Source organism: Natrix helvetica (genome assembly GCF_964273705.1).
Source record: "Natrix helvetica genome assembly, chromosome: 4".
NCBI lineage: Eukaryota > Metazoa > Chordata > Lepidosauria > Squamata > Natricidae > Natrix > Natrix helvetica.
This window is the reverse complement of record NC_138550.1, coordinates 60,721,325-60,739,562: the sequence shown is the minus strand read 5'-3', so window position 1 is coordinate 60,739,562 and position 18,238 is coordinate 60,721,325. Positions and strand designations below refer to the sequence as shown.

General features: G+C 36.7%; 1 protein-coding gene across 11 annotated transcripts in view; it reads right to left on the bottom strand.

The window, feature by feature from the left end:
* Positions 1–18,238, bottom strand: part of CASK (calcium/calmodulin dependent serine protein kinase) — a 187,803-nt gene that overhangs the window by 19,510 nt on the left and 150,055 nt on the right. For 8 of the 11 annotated variants that reach the window (XM_081951512.1, XM_081951509.1, XM_081951510.1 and 5 more), the window contains 3 exons: positions 17,666–17,701; positions 15,107–15,303; positions 12,231–12,346 (listed from right to left, as the gene is read on the bottom strand). In XM_081951512.1, the coding sequence (XP_081807638.1) occupies positions 12,231–12,346; positions 15,107–15,303; positions 17,666–17,701 (349 nt within the window). The remainder of the gene's footprint in view (positions 1–12,230; positions 12,347–15,106; positions 15,304–17,665; positions 17,702–18,238) is intronic. The other 3 variants (XM_081951514.1, XM_081951518.1, XM_081951511.1) reach the window with 1 other exon arrangement.

Sequence of the window (18,238 nt, the reverse complement as noted above, 5' to 3'; positions counted from 1 at the left end):
AAAGATCGCCTGCTTAAAGATCGCCTGCGAGGGGGATCCCTCCCCCCCAGCGGAGCCTCGTCCTTTTTAAGCAGGCAGCGATCAGAGAGAAGAAGGCGCGCTGCTTAAAGATCGCCTGCGAGAGGGATCCCTCCCCCCCAGCGGAGCCTCGTCCTTTTTAAGCAGGCAGCGATCAGAGAGAAGAAGGCGCGCTGCTTAAAGATCGCCTGCTTAAAGTTCGCCTGCGAGGGGGATCCCTCCCCCCCAGCGGAGCCTCGTCCTTTTTAAGCAGGCGATCTTTAAGCAGTGTGCCTTCTTCTCTCTGATCGCTGCCTGCTTAAAAAGGACGAGGCTCCGCTGGGGGGGGGGAGGGATCTCCCTCGCAGGCGATCTTTAAGCAGGCAATCTTTGGAGCCAATCTGCGGGGGGGGAGGGATCCCCCTCGCGTTCCTCATCTTCCCGGATGGGCTGGTAAGGGGACAGAAAAGGTTGTTCTCCAGTTGGGACGGAGAGAGGGACAGACAGACAGAGACACACACAGAGAGAGAGACACACACACACACACAGAGTGAGTGATTGAGTGAGTGACAGACAGACACACACACACACACATATACACACAGAGTGACAGACAGAGAGGAAGGGCAGAGAGAGAAACAGAGAGATAGAGAGAGAGGGAGGGAGGGAGAGAGAGTGAGAGACAGACAGACACACACATACAGAGTGACAGATGGAGGAGGGAGGAGAGAGAGAGACAGAGATACAGAGACAGACAGACAGACACAGAAAGAATGACAGAGAGAGACAGAGGGGGGGAGGGAGAGAGAGACAAAGAGCTAGACAGAGAGAGACAGACACACAGAGAAACAGAAAGAGAGAGAAAGAAAGAAAGGCAGAAAAAATGAAAAAAGAAAAGAAAAAAAAGAAAGTGGGAGAGAGATGAAAGAAACAAACAAAGAAAGAAAACTTATGACCACAATTGAGCCCAAAATTTTGGTTGCTAAGCAAGAGCGTCGTTAAGTGAGTTTCACCACAATCTCCTTTTTACAATCTCCTTTCCAGCAGCATTCACTCAAACCAGATGCATATGAGGGGGTTATGAGACCACTAGATGAAATATGGCTGGATAAGAGAGCACCAGATGAAATATAAGGGGGGAAGGGAAATGAAGAACATATTGGTAATATGGGGTTCGAATAAAAACATTACAGCCTTATTTTTGTTACTTTCACTGTTTACTGACTTTACTGACTGTTAATGAGAGTAAAGATAGTTCTTAATATGTTACATGGTTGACATAAAATTGTTCTTAAACTGATGTTAACTTTATATAGTTGATATAAAATATTTTACTACAGTATTTGGTTCAGAATCTTTTTTTTCTAGCTTTTCCTCCTTTAAAATTGGGTGTGTCTTATATTCCGGAGCGTCTTATAGGGCGAAAAATACGGTATTTTCTTTTACAAGCTTCTACAACATAGCAAATAAAAGTTGCCAATAGTTAAGACAAAATACAAATTATTAAAAATTGCTTATTAGTAAGCTTTTGGGATCAATTCAAAGTTATAGTTATTATCTTGAAAGTGTTTTACAATACAGCACTGGAACATTCCATATAATGCCTTGCCAGTAACAAATAACAATAAAAAAGAATATACTGTATATAGCTCAGGGTTGAACTGTGGAGTCCTTGATGTTCTCTGAACTTGGTTGTTTGCTTACAAACAATTCGTTACAAGGTAATGAAGGTAGATTATATCTTCAGTGCTACAAGGGAGTGGGATTTGCTCTCTGTTTATATATAGTAACTTGCCTGTAAGTGTTGGTGAAGGTTTTGTTTTTTCCTTGACAGTTCCTTAATTAGGCTGTTGCTTACTGTTTGTATCAGTGGTTCCCCACTAATGTCTTGAGAAAAATTTTAAAAAATCAAATTAAAGAATAATAATAATAAAAAAACAAATTTACCAAAAAGTGGTGGATCATTCAATCCACTACAGCACAATACAAACTACGAAAAGGATAAAACTGCTGTACATCAAAAACATCGCTGAAACAACCAACATATAATTACAACCAAATGGCATCACTATTGCATATAAACCAACTAAAGCACTTCAAAACATCTTAAGTCAACATCTCCTACCACACACTTAAGTAAACATCTCCTACCACACACGTCCCTGCGACCTATCCGCTCACACAGAGAGGGGCTCCTCCTGGTGCCGTCTGCTAGGCAATGCCAGCGGGCGACACCTAGGAGTAGATCCTTCTCTGTGATGGGCCCAACCCTCTGGAATGATCTCCCCCCAGACATTCGAACTACCACCGACCTCCGTTCCTTCCGGCAAAAGTTAAAAGACTCACCTATTTCAATCAGCTGGCCTGGCACTTTCTTAGTTTTACCTCCCGGGGATTTATTCATTTTAATTGGGTTTGGGGTTTTAATAAGCTTTTAATGTACTATATTTATTATTCTATATACAGTCTTGCAACCTCCTCCACCTACGTATTTAATTATTTAACTGTTTTATGTATGTATTTTATAACGCATTTTAGTGACTGTACACCGCCCCGAGTCCCTTTTGGGAGAAGGGGAGGTCTATAAATATGAATAATAAATAAATAAAATAATAAATAAATAAAAAATAATTAAGTAAACAAAAAAAAAACAGTAAAAAAAAGGAATCATTTGGCACATACAGTTAAGGACTGTAACAACCACTATATAGGTTAAACAGAAGATTAGCAAAGTGTATTCATGAACAGGAGTTAGCAGTCAACAGACAGAATAAAAACTCCTTGATTTCACATAAACAAATTTAATGACAGTTTTAAAGGGAAGCTGTGAGCATGCTAGGCCAAGCTAAATCCAAAAACACTAGGAAATTCCTGAAACCTGGCACTCAAGACAAATCAGCCATCAACAGGCACATATGGATAAATAAAATGTATACATAATTCAAAAAAAATAATATGCTAAAAGAAAACAAAAAGACTAGAACACCCCTTCACCAGCAATCAGCACCTAGATAACATCAGGATTATTACTAGACAATCATCATCAAGCAACTACGTATATATGAACAGAGAGCAAATTCTACTCCCCTCTAGCACTGAAAATATTACCTAATCAGGAAAATAAATGTTTGTACACAAAAAACCAACTCAGAGAGTACCAGGAATTCCACAGTAATGAATCTGTCCACTTGGTCCTAGAGAACGCTTGCTGTGAATAAGCTTGAGTTGATATTTCAGGGGAGTCAATGCAGATCAGCTCCTACGATCCTCTCTGGATCTAAGAGACAGACATGAGATTGCCCAAGCTGTCTCTCTTTATACAGTGTTTCCCCAAAAATAAGACCTAGCTTGATTTTACATGTGTGCCCAATATAAGCCGTACCTCCAAAATAAGCCCTAGTTAAGACCCCACCCACTCCGTTGCACCTGGTGGGAGGAGGCACATGGATAAAAATCAAGTGAGGTTGGGGATGGGGGCTGCTTACCTTTGGACAGTTGCAGCCAAGCCTCGCACACCAATCTGGAGCCTGTTTCTTGGCTGCAGAGGCCTTTCCTGAAGGCTTTTGACAGTGAAAGAGAGGCCAGGGGTGCTGCACACATCAATCTGGAGCTCGTTTTCAGCTGCAGAGGCCTTTCCTAAGCCAAAATGGAGGTTGGGGATGATGTGCATGAGGGCAGCAAGCGGCCACAGAAGTGGGCCGGCAGCAGCCACACAGCTCCTGCTGTGTGGGGCTGTTGGTGCTGCGGCAGCGAGGTGAGACAGTGGAAAGCATCCTCCGAAAATAAGATCTGCTGCTTCTTTTGGAGGAAAAAAAATAAGACTGGGTCTTATTTTTGGGGAAACATGAGTAGTTGCTCCTCTTTCTAATGAAGAGATTATAAGACTGAGGGGAAATTCACTATATTTGGTCCAACTGCAAACAGAGTCTTTCAAAGGACACTAAGTTTGTGCACTTCCCTTGCTAACTATTTTTGGAAATGGCCTACATTGGACAACAAATTCTATTTAAAAGTTTTGCTTCCTGAAAATCTTTTGGTGATTATGAAAGACCCCTTTAAATTGAACACAAATATAATTTCAGAATGACTGCATCACATAGATAACTTGAGAAACATGATATTAACATTTAATAACTATAATATATTTAATTGCATGATGTTTCTGACACATTGTATGAATTCAATAGGGCTAAAAATGTTTTGCTATTTTTTGTTTATACTTTGTCTGATGCATCACACTGCAGTGTCCAAGAATAGTCAGCCAGCATTGATGGATTCCAGTTGCCCTAATATTATTTTTCCATTGTGAAAATGCCTGGTGAAATCTGATGCATTCATGTTCATCACTGACTGCACCTAGATTTTCAGGAAAGTCTAAGTGTGAATGCAGAAAATGAATCTTTAATCACATGTTGCACTTCATAGTCTTGTGTGCTGTAAGAAGCTTATCATCCAGCTAAATGGTTTGAATGGTGGTTTGGTGCTATGTAATTGACAAGAAAATTTGAATGCTTCCCAGGCAATTTTCTCTGGATCCACTAATAGAACTTTGAACGGCTTGTGATTGGTGATGTAGCTGATCTATGGATCAATAAAAATACCGTCCTAAATACTTCAGGATGTAAGATACACCCTAAAGTATTCAGGAAGCAAAATCTTTGTTGCCCAGTGTTATTAAATGTTTCAAAGAAATTAGACACCTGCAGAGTGACAAAGCTGGAAAATTTAAGAATATGAAGATGTATTTTTACAAGTTTTAGCTATAAAAAGTTTTAAGGACTCAGAAAATGTTGGCGCTTTGGACTCTAAATATTAAGACTTTCAAATTATTTTTTAAAGAGTAAATACATACTTGTGGGAAAGAAAAAGTGTTTTCTAATTTGGAGTTATATTAAAACAAGAAAGCTATACTGGTAGTCCTCGACTTACAACCACAATTGAGCCCAAAATTTCTGTTGCTGAGACATTTTTGTGTGAATGTATCAATGCAGTGCATGTTATCTCAGCTTACAGAGCTTGGATTCATTGAATGAGTTTACCAAAATGTAATATTGCAAAATATACAGCCTCATGCTACATAATTAAGCTCCATTTTATGCTGAATAAACTGTTATTAATGTATCTTAAATAGAAAACTATCTTTAGATAGATTTTTACTCCAAAAGTATTTTATTAAAATAAATTTCATAAAAATAAAAACAATGTGATTTAAATAAAAAAAATCCAATTTAAATTAAAAATATCTGATTTTTTTATTTTTTTAAAAAAGAAGCATCAATTTTTATCTACCCTGCATTTCAAACAAGAGGTAAAATATAAAGAAACAGGAAAATAGGAAATACAGGCAGACCTTGACATGTCCAAAATTTCTATTGCTAAGTGACACAGTTGTTGCCATTTTATGACCTTTCTTACTACAGTTAAGTGAATCACTGTACTTGTTAAATTAATAACATGTTGTTAAATGAATCTGGCTTCCACATGGACCTTTCTTGTCTGAAGGTTGCAAAAGATCATCACCTGACCCAGGACAATGCAACTTTCATAAGTACGTGTCAGCAGCTGAATTTTGATCACATGTTCATGAAGATACTGCAACTGTTGTACGTGTGAAAAACAATGGTAAGTCACTTTTTTCAGTGCCAATGTAACTTCAAACAGTCACTAAATCAACTGTTCTAACTCAAGGACTACCTGTAATGACATTTAGAGACAACTTTGAGGAATTGTATAAGGTCCTATGAATTTGATTCAATCGTTTCAGCTATGTTGTGCTTTCTAGGGCAGAGGTCACCAACCGGTGGTCCGCAAGATAGGTTTGGTGGTCTACCGTGCACGCAGGTGGAGGAGTTGCTCTGGGATGAGCAATGGGCCAGTCCTGTGACTAGAGCTCTGAAATATGGGCCTGGCCAGGCAGCTCATGATGAGACTGGAAATCTCTGCCAGAGGGAGGTATGAGCAACTTGCAACTTTGCAGAAGATGCAATATGCAAGGAGTAGCACAGCCCTCGCCTGTCATAACTAGGTAATGTCCAGTTGCTGTTTGAAAAAGCATCTTTGGGACAGGACTCTATTGCATTGCTTCGGAGTGGCCAAGGGACATGATTGCTCACTGATAGTAAGCGGATCCTCCTTCCAATTCGTTTTAATCTCTCTCGTGATAATAAGGCTTAGTAACATGCCACCAATTGTAGAAAGTTAGCACCCACACCTCTCCTAGAAGAATGGAATATTTTGAGACATTTTAAAAAGAATATTTTTCCCTGGATGAGAAATGGAGAAACATGTTTTCTTAGAGGGAGAAAGCAGCCCCCATCTTCCTTAATAGCCCACAGCAGATGTCAGCACTAAAGAGATAGCTCTATTCATAGGCAAAAATTCCCTGCAGCAAGATCTGAACAAAGGGGAAAGACATTAAGACACAATAGGTATTGTCCAACACCCTTTCAGGACACAAGCCTCTTCACTCAGGCCTGGAAACCATCTTGGGCATTGGATTTTCAGGTCTGACACATTTAGTCTGTGGGAAACTGGGAGGGCAAATTGTAAGGAACTGGGGAGATATATATATAGTCATAATAACATTCCTTTTTCCGAGAGTCAAGGACATTCTGCCCTGCACCTGGAGGGATATGACTAGGAGGCATCTCCAGTTGGAACGGTGCTTTGATTGGATCATGATGAACATCTGGGTGCTGGGTAGGTGCTTAGACTTTCTTTTGGGTGGGGAAAACCTGGAAGCTTTTCCCAGATGTGCCAATATGACATCTCTAATACAATAAAACTTTGAGGAGCTTCAAGCCTTGGAGTCTTATTTCGTTGAGGGTGTTACCTGGAACCCTGACATTTTCATTACATCATCTCAGGGAGATGTGGTTCTGCTTCATCATTAAACCATCTTTCCAATCAGCCTCCATATTTCCAGTGTTTTTCTCCCAGCTTGGAACTGAACTAGATGAATATTTCTTCCAACAAAGGCTTGAAGTTTATTTAAATATCTGTGGCATGTACTAATTTTATTGTGATCCTGACAAGCTTGGGAGGCAGAGACATGAACCTGGGTCCCCTATATACTTTGTTTATTTGTCTCTTTAGCTTGGCATTTTGTAGGCCAAGTATGCCCACCCACTTTCTGGAGAGCTTAAATGATGTCTCTGGTTTCCCTTTATGAGCAGGAATTGGCTGCTGATAGTAATCGTTGCATTTAACTATTTTAATTCCTCAAGGTGCTCTGGTCCCTGTCTGATTCGTAACTCTGGGTTGCAGGTATTGCTGATGAAAAGGAAGGTATTCAGGCAGAATGGTTTAGGTTTCCATGACAGCTGTGACTGTCATTGATCTTCAGTGTGTATTCCTCCATTTTTGTACAGGTAATCCTTGATTTACAACAGTTCATTTAGTGACAATTCAAAGTTACAATGGCACTGAAAAAAGTGACTTCTTACCGTTTTTCACACTTATGACCATTGCAGCATCCCCACAGTCACAAAAGACTGGGCGAGGTGACGCGTCCCTTGACATGAGTGACATCGAATTGGCCACGCCCACCCAGTCACATGATCACCCAGCCACACTGACCTAGCCAGTCATTAGAGCAGATAACCGGCTGTTAGCTTATTTGAATCCCACCACTGGATATACTGGATTTGGTTACATTTAATACCATGTAAATGTCTTTCCCCCTATAATTACTCTACATAATCCTAACTTTATAGTACCTAAACTAGTTTAAACTGTTTATTTTAATTCAAAGTAAGGAAGTTTGGAGATCTTTGTAAACTTTGCAAAGGAGAAATTATTTTTTTGTTATGTAGTTTTTTGTTTATATTTGGATACTGAAATTACTCAATATCTGTGAAATGTGGACATGCTTATAGTTTAGAGTAGAGAAGTGGAACTTTTGGAATATTGCATATTGGAGCTTATCCTTTAGTAAAGGAGAAATTATCTATCTTTGTTATATTAAACTTGGGTTTTATTTTATTTTGTTTACATTAGGATATTGGGAGCATTTTGTTTATAGTTAAGAGTTGAAATGTGGAATATTGAGTTTTACATATGTAATTAATATTAAAATCTAAATTCTTTTGCTGGAAACTGCAGTGAAGAAGGAATTACTTATTTGATTTGCCTATTGTTAAGAGATCAATTATGAAGAATTTTATATTTGTTATCTAAGAGGAGATTATGGGATTGTTTATACTTGCCATGATGAGGGTGGGAAGTCACTTTCTTAAGGGGTTTTTCTACTTTTCTTTTTCTTGCATTTTCCTCTCTTTTTTTCTAGTTTGTGTTATCCTTTACTATTAATAAACTTTAATAAAATTTGCTATTCAAAACTTTTAATATTTTTTTTATAAAGAAACAAAAATCCTAGGAAACAATATACATAGCCCTAGGAAGAATGCAGATGAGCAACTTGGAATAAGCAGTGATTTAGAATAAAAACATATTAAAAGGTGGAGAAAACCATAGCATGGAAATACAAGAAGAAGAATGGCAAAGTGAGGAATATTGATTCAAAATGTTGCTTTAAAAAGTTTTTTTTTTGTGGGAAGACCTATCTCTGCTATTAATTATCTTGTAACAGGTGGGTAACTAAAGAGCAGCTGTGGTCTTCATGTTTGCTGAAATCACTATTTATATTAATAATACAATACTTTTAACTGTTCACATAATATCAAAAAATAAAATAGAAAAAGTAATTGACATTACTCTATAAGCAAATATAAAATAAGAGATAGAAAGGACTTGTATTGCTTATCATACTTGCATTTTAATGCATACATACATTTGAATAGAATTCTGACAAAAATGCAGCTTTTCTAATATGAACTAACATAAGTAATACTATTCCTGTGGAACAATACCTGGGTTTCTGTTTTCCAACTTTTCAAACACACACACACACACACACACCACAAAATGTGCAAACTTTTGAGATGTTCAGACAAAAAAGTGAAATAATCCCCCGATTTGACTTAAAGTGATAAAGTCTTCATGGATGGAATTTAAATTAAATATATTTGCAAGTCTTCTGATCCCTTCCACCTTTCATTTTCATTTTTACCATGCAGACCTGATGACTTTTTGTCTGGTAAAAAAATATTAGAAACCTCAAAAGTTTGTTTCTTCTGGCAAATTTAGAACATTCCAGAAAGTAAATGCTTGATTCTTCTTTCCCTTCCAAATGCAAATGAACCCATCTTTCAACCATATTTATTATTGCATCTTCTTAAAACCAAAAACTATCCATTTAGGTGGTCATTCCAGGTGGGTAGCAAATGGCAGGCAGCACTGTGGCAAGTGGGCCCAAACACCCCCCCCCCTCCAGGGGAGGCTCATGGAGACTGATTCAATAGGGACTGCATGTGGGTTGGGAAGTATCCTGGGGAACCCCTCTGTGATAGGATGGGCCTCTCAGGGAGACAGTAGGTGGTGGATAGACCGGAGAGTGAATAAGTGTGTGTGTGTGTGTGTGTGTTTATTACCCACTTTCTTAAGTGATATTTGGGAGGCAGGGAAATTATTGGAGTACCATCTTGCCAGTCAGTGGAAGAGGATGGCTAGGGTGATATAGTTGGATGGGAAATGAATTAGTTGCTTAAGGCTCCAGGCAGTATAAGAATGAAAGCTAAAGTTCTGTGGGGGCTTGCCTCAATTGATAGGAGGGTGATTGGATCATATGAATGGAGGAAGGGATCCAGAGCCAGGGGAACCGGAGGCCAAAGTTGGGGGCAAATGTATACTCTGGGGGTCTGGGGCAGAGTGATACATTCAGATGGTGATGGGCATGGGCATTTTGATGGAAAGCAGATGGCTGTTACTAGGGAAGATGCCCCAGAGGTTTGGTACTAGTGGTGTATTCTGGTCCTCTTTGCTTAGGCCCAAACCAGTGGTGGGATTCAAATGTTTTTACTACTGGTCTTGTGGGTGTGGCATGGCGTGGTGGGAGTGGCAGGGGAAGGATACTGTAAAATCTCCATTCCCTCCCCACTTGAGGGGAAGGTTGCTGAAAAATCCCCATTTCCTCCCATTCAGCTGATACTTGGGAGGCAGAGAATAAATGGGGGTGGGGCCAGTCAGAGGTGGTATTTACTAGTTCTCCAAACTACTCAAAATTTCCACTACTGGTTCTCAAGAACTGGTCAGAACCTCTGGCCCAAACCCTGGTCAACAGACTCACAGAGATCCAGGATTTCAGCTGCTGCTGCTTAATTCCAGGTCAGTCAATAATAAAGCTCCCCTTATTTGTGACCTTATTAGGGAGGAGCAAGGCAGCAAGCTGACCTGGATTATCATGACTGGGCTAAAAGATGCGGGTCAAAAGGTGCCTGGCAGGATTTCGGGTGTGGCACAAGCCTAGATTCCAGGGTAGGGGAGAGGGATGTAGCAGTTGTCATTAAGAGTCTGTTTATGCTGTTCTACAAGTTGCTGGTTGTGAGACCCTGTTTCTGAAGATAGACTCACATGATCAGCTAGGAATGTTGCTGCTGTACCAGCCTCCTTGATGTGTAGCAACCTCCCTGCTTGTCATCTCAGGGTTGGCAGTAGAGCTCCCAAGGTTTATGGTCTCAGGGGACTTCATTTTGCCATTCCTGAACCTCCTCTCAGAAGCAGAATTTTATGGCTACTATTGGCCTATCCTGACTTGGAACACTGGACATGGCTCTTTTGTTGGCTCAGTAGTAATGTGATCTGAGAGTAGAGTTTTCCTTGTCCATCCTGTCATAGTGAGATCATGTCCTGGTGACCTTGACATTTTCCTATGCTATCCTCTTCTGCAAGGAGGCCCAACTTATTTGATTGGCCTGCCTCCAGCAACTGAGGGACCTAGTGAGATTTCTGCCTGCCAAGATTTATCCATAACCTGAAAAGGTTTATCATCTTTGGTCCTGAATGAAGTTGAACTGTCACAGATGGACCAGTGTGTAATCTGGGGGTCATCCTGGACTCAAGACTCTGGGGGTCATCCTGGATTCAAGACTCCTGGCCTATAAGCAGGTAGCAGTCAGGGCTAGGAAGATCTTTGCTAAACCTAACTCTAACCCTTTCCTGGATTCAGAAGCCCTTCAGTCACTCATACTCTGGTCATCTCCTGTATAGGCTACTTCAATGTGTTCTACTTAAGACTATCCTTCAAGAGCATCTGGAAGTTGCAACTGGTGAAGAATGTGATAATTTAACCTAACAGGATCCAGGAAGATAGCCTTCTCTGCTATTACCCCTGTCCTTTAGAACACCTTGCTCTCAGAGGTGAGGTGGACCGCCATTCTTCTGACCTTCAGAAAGAGTGTCAAGAATTGCCTCTGCCAACTGCCATGGGGGTTGAAGCGTGTTAGGCAATCCTGGGGATGATTGGTGGTGTGAGGCTGTTCTCTCCACCTTCGCCTTTTAATTTTTAATACTATATAATCCTATGTTTTAATTTTCTTTTTTATATTTGTTTTTATTAGTGCCTTTATATCTTGTGACATGTTTGTACTGTAAACCACCCAGAGTCACTTAGGTGAGATAGGCATTATAGAAATGTGATGAATTAAGTAAGTAAATGAATAAATAATCAATCTGGAGAAAAAAACATTTTGCAAAACATTCTGCTATTTTCAAGGAATTACACACACACACACACACACACACACACACACTTTATACAATTAAGGACATTTAGCATATACAAATAGTATTATTTAAATCTCCCAGTTACACATTTCCTTTAGTAGCAGAGTATTACAGTTCAATTTATTTACAGAAATAAACTTCAAAAGAAGTGCTATCTAACATGGTTGTCATTTTTTGATTTAGTAATTACAAATAATCCAAACTCAAATAATACAGAATAATTTAAAATATGTTTAGTTTCATTTATATTATAATAAAATACAGAATATGCTCAAACTCTGAAGGAACTAAAAAATAAAATGGTGAAAATTATGTTTCTTTAATTCATCTGCATAATTATTAATAATGACCAGAAATGCATATTTAAGCTTCAAACATATGCATGCACAAAATCTTAGGTTACCTAGCATCTATCCCCCCCATACTTATTTTCCTCCAGAGGCAAATAACTACATTTAGCTAATAATTACATTTCCTTTTTCTGCTAAATGTGTTTGAACACATTGATTTTTTGTAACTAAATGTGTCCCTGGGAAATTAACATTAATGTTTAAAAAGCTAACAGTGCACCAATTTTAGGACCGTCTGAGATAGATTTGTATTTTTCTCACCTGCATTGTGCTTTGCTAAATATTTGTCTTTGTACTGCTTCTTTTTCTTTCCAAACCAAGTACAGCTTGCCTGCTGCTCTTGTTTAGTCTTCTCCATAGCAATACAAGCTACTCGCCTTGCAAGTGAACAGGAAACAACTATCAGCTGTACATTAAAGGTGACCTACTTTAATATTATTAATTCAGAAAATAATATCTCCTCCCACTTTTTACTAGTAAACAGATTAAAATATTTTCAAGGTTTCAAATGGAAATTTTAAATGAGTATTCTAAAAGTACAGAGCCCCTCTTATGTAGCAGCCACTCAGGAGACTATGAAATTAGCTGCTTTGTAGGATAGGAATAACACTGTAATAGTTCCTGGTTTTTAGTCATCTGAAAGGACAGATCACAGTGGAATGTTTTCCAGTTCTCAAAACTTCTGTCATGGCCAAAAACTGATAGACACAAAGAGAAAACTCCTGTGACAATATTCATACAGACATAATCTCAATAAAAGGGCACAGCATCAATTAAGCTTCATTTGACCTCCTCAGTTGAATTATCATCAGGTATTGATCAAATTGAATTCAGGAAATATATTTACAAGGTAGCTATGTTTGCTTTTACAAATGATCACGGTATACTTTCCTAAATCAAAGACCAGGGAGGTAACTAAATTTGTGTATATTCATCGCTTCCACTAGTATTCTAATGGACTTCCTGGCAGACTGAATGATCAACTGTGTTACAATGAAGTTACTTTTAATAAGCTAAGGTCAGGATTTCCCAGCCATTATAGAAGAAGGCTACCAAAATAGAATCAAGTTCCAGCATGATTTATATTTTATGATGCAGTTCTTCTGAAACCAAGCATTTATGACCTAGAAGTGGTCTAAGATCGGTGTAATATAGCTAAAGGTAAAAAATTTTCCTGTCCAATTGTGTCAGATTCTAAGGGGCAATGCTCATTTCTGTTTCTTAGCTAGTGTTGTCCAGAGATGTTTCTGTAGTCATGTGGCCAGCATGACATCACATCGCAATGCAGAACATGTGGTGAAACATGAAATGCTGTTACCTTCCCATCAAAGTGGTACCTATTTATTTACTTGTATTTGCATGCTTTTGAATTGCTAGGTGGGCCAGCATAATTTAAGTATTACCCAAATAAAACCATTTCACTATCTCATTTATTGGGGCATGAGATTATTGTTGCGAGGATAAAATGAGGCATTCAGTTCTCAGAAAAAAGAATATATAAACAAAATGCAGAAATTAACTGATAAAACAGTTTATTACCTCTTTAGAGTTAGTGGATTCATTTCAGGTTGCCAAGATAGTAAGGGAATTATTGTGTTGCAGACAATCTGTTTAATACAAACCTAAGTAATAATTGGGTTTTTCTTTCTCCAGAGAACAAAATTTAAAAATGACTTTAGCTATTGATATTGTGACAGCACCCTCTTCATTGATTTTTATAAGATATTACATCTCAATGTAATGTATTGCTAAAGACTGAAGTATTAAGAAAGGAAACTAAAATACAAGAACTGTATATTTCAGGCCAAATTAAAAGCAATGTAACTTCTTTAAAGTCCATTATAATGATAGTGATTGCAATGAAACAAATGCCATCTGATGAAATGTAAGTTGTCTGGAACAGTTTACCACTTTTCTAAACCATCTATAATCTTTTATAATCTACTTTAGCAAATCAATTTGGGGACAGGAAGAATATTTTTCAACTATCGTGAGCTGGCTGTTTTTACTATGATAGTATCTAGGCAGAAATATTCTCATTTATTTCAATCATTTTTATCTTGTTTTATATTGTATGTTAAGACATGAGTGGAAACAGTGAAAATAAAAATTCACCAATACGAGGATTAAGAGAGATATTTGATGGATATTGTTAGTGTATTCTGTGAGACTGAAGTTGTTTCAGGAATAATAGTTAAACTGAAAGAAGTTAGTACACTTGCAGATGGCAGTTATAATGTCATATACAAGCAATCCTTGTTTAGTGACTTGTTTAGCGATTGTTCAAAGTTACAACAGCACTGAATAAGAACACTTATAGACAATCCTCTTAGTGGCCATCCTTGTAGCACATGGTTGCAATTCAGGCATCTAGCAATTAGCTTACAATTATTACAATTACATAGTCCCGCAGTCATGTGAATGCCATTTGTGATCTTCACTGTCAATCTCTGACAAGGAAAGTCAATGGGGAAGCCAGCAGATCGCAAATGGTGATCACATAGCCATGCCTAACAACTGCATAGGATTCCCCTAATGATGGCAATTGGAACTGCCACAACTGCTGTTGTAAATCAGTGCAGTCATGTGATATCACATTTTCAGACTGCGTTGCTTAGTGATGAATTGCCAATCCCAATTATCTTTGTTAAGGGAGATCTAACAGTACATTATATCAAGAATCAATGTGGTGTTCATATTGGATTTTGTGAAAGATTGATTAAAAATATATTTTCAACTGGGCTATGGAACAACAATAGCAGGATCATCTTCTTGCTTCCTTATTGTTTTAGGTATTTTTTGATAAGGCTGATAATTTTTTTCTTTATTTACACATAAGTTTTCAAGTAACTCTACCTCCTCTTATAAGAGGATGGAAAAATATGATTTTTTTTACTTAAGAAAACTGCCACCTAAATTTCTATAGCAAGTGACCTAATGAATACTTCATACTACTTTATACAACTACAAATATGTTATATGTTTTCAGTAATAGCCTAGCCAATCAAGTTACCTAATTCAAGCGTTCTTTTTATCAACCAAAAACACAAATGTTTAAAATATGAAATACTGACAAATTCAATTATTAAAAATTTAAGCAAACTACTTTCATGTTTATTAATTTCCAAACAACATACCATTCCTGAAGCTCAGGAGAAGGAATGAGACCTGCAGTTCCATTTTTTGAATTCTCGAGTTTACCCTGCCACCAATTGTGATCATCTTTGCTAATAATCTGGATAATATCACCAACTCTAAATCTGATACCAGCTTCTTTGCAGGGAATAAGATCATCCTTTGCTGGATCATATTCAAATTGTGCTCTTACATATATCTAAAAACAATATTAAGAGACAGAAATTATAAAGTTAATATGTTAGGATTTTAGATGTAATAGCTTCCATATACAGATTTAAGTTTTCCTTTGATTTTCTTTTATAAGCAGCCTTTAAAATAGAATTACAGAAGATTTGGGGCATTGTCTGAGAGAGTTGTGTGGCTATAGTTGAAATCATATATACAGCCAATATTCTGTCACATTTCAAGAAAATCCTGTCTTCCCCAGTTATAGATTTATAAAGCAGAACCTGCAGTATTTGAGAGGTTTTCATAATAATCTAGGTGAAGCTTTTAGGGAGAAATGCAGGGAGAAAGAAGCAGAGAGATCTACTGCCTGAACTAACTTCTATTCGTGCCCTAATGAACCTCACACACTTCCACACTAAATTCAACCAAGTGGACAAATTCACACATATTAATAAACCAAGATCTAAAAATTATTTAGATTAGCAATTACACTGCAGTTTTTTTGGAACATAATGCTAAATATGAATAAAAATATTTTAAACTACATTTTAAGTATAATTTTATTGGTCACATTACTGTTTCACCTCAGTGCCTCATTTATAAAAATGGAGAAATATTAACCATAATACAGGAATAATAGAAAAAGTACAATTAAAGGATTATAGAATATTGGGCACTAATTATATAAAAATTATGTTCATATGAACAATTAGGGGTGATCTTTTGCTTGCAAAAAGGAAGGATTGTAGGAGCATGACTCTAAACTGTGAGAAGTGGTTTGTCCAAATATATTGAGCTCCCTTAGTATATCATCTGCTGCCAGAACAGCAAATGTTGAATTACATCTAGTTAGTAAAAAGTGGCTGTCAAACTGTTACTTAATCTCAACTGGTAAGAGAAATAAGGTATATCTTCAATTAATCATTATAATGAGAAGTTGGGGTTCAATTTTATGAATCATCCTTGGGATAATTTATACTTACTTCATTTTAAACTACATATATTCAGTTACTAATAACATTTTAAAAACCCAGCTCACAAGCTATACACAGTACTACTTGGCAACTGTATAATCTCTCAGAATAAATGATTTTTTAAAATGTATATCACTGAGCTGAGCTTGGATGATCTCAAAAAGCTAAGCAGGATTAGCTTTTCTAAAATTAATATTTAATTTAATTTATATTATATTAAATTGATATTTAACATAAGATTAATATTTGGAGATATAAGGGCTATTGACAAGTCTTGGAAGTTGAAAAAATATCTTGGAGAAAATAAAAGCAAAACTAGAGTATTTGAAATGCCACATGAATCTTTATGCACTAGGGAATCATTTACATTTGTTTATTTTGGGGGGTACATTTATTTTGCTTAGTAATAATATATAAAACATTTCATATTTTATTACTATTGTATGAACTAAATTCATTCCATCAAGGCATATTACAATTAGTTTACATATAATGTTAAATGATGTTTTGGAATGATTATTGTTCTATGAACAAACACGAGGAGATATAGATCCACATACTTTGCTTTTTCTGTGTGGCTGGCTTAGTGTTTTATTGCACTTTCAAAGAAACCTAAATTGGTTTCATTTATAAAATCCAAGGTCATGATTTAAAACAAGAAAGCTTACTTAATATTTTTCATGTTAAAAAGCAATTTTATCTCTATAACTTAATTTGCGCTAAGTTTTAGAGTTCTTTTAAGTTCTATTAAAAGCTAGATATTCCTCCATACTTGCTTTTGATTCTGCAAGAAATAAAAACCAAAAGTGTATTTCCCCAACCTCTCTGTTTATGTGAAAGTATTGCTAAAAGAGAATCCCCACAACTGTTTCATTTAAAAAAGGCTGCTTTCCTGTCCTTTTAATTTTTTGTAATTAATTAAATACATTTAATTGTACATCATTTGCACTTTCATCCTGATCATATATAACAAGTCATTTGTAATGACAGAGCCATCCTGCTCACATCAGGGCAATAAAGCTACTATAAAGCAACAATTATATATAATAGGTTTATTAAGACAAATATGCACACAATACATGATTCTTGGATAAGATCTAATGCATAGGAATAACATGACAAAATAGCAAATCAAAATCATCAAATCAAATCAAATGAAATATGATGAGAATGCTGGTGCTGACAGACAACATGAAAGTGAATGGAAAAGCTGTTAGTAAGAAAAAGCAACTTAGTATCATAGGAGTACCACATGATAAATAGTCTGTGTTGATCAGCCATATGAATAAAACACAAAATGATAAAAGCTGTAAAATCTGAATCAGCACATCATGAGATAAAAAAATGGAAATGGTAAGGAGAAAATGGTGTTAAGTAACTAAGTTATGAAAGCCTTTATGGCAAATAGCTATTCACCTGTCGTCCTTTCGGTTGTGTTGTTGATGGCAAGTCCTGCAGAATAAAGTCAACCCAAGAATAGTAATTTTTCATCATACTTTGAAAATAGGTAACAGTTTTAATGTCAAAGCTATTTTAGCGGTATTAACTATAATCATCTTCAGAAAATGTCAAACCCAGATTGTTTAGCAGCAAGCTGAAGCAGATGAAATTTAAGCAGAGAGAAAGTGTGCTTTTAATAAAGAATTCATCATCTTCAACACAAAATTCCTTAAACAAAGGAAACTAATATTAATATTCAAACTGTATTCCTGATGAGGCATTCATATTGATCAACATTGTAATTACAAATTGAAGCTAAAATTTAATTGTATCCATTTTAGTATTTTTATCAAAGTGTAATTGCAATATTTTGAACAGTTTTTGAACTTCTTCAAGAAGGTTCTAAAATGTTTAGTTAAGTGTTGACAGCAGAAATACAAAGAATATTTTTGAGGCAACATTTTTCTACAGATACTTTTTAACATTTTACCATGTGTGTTCACATAAAAAGAAAAAGTAAACAGCAGCAATATCAACAATGTTTACTAA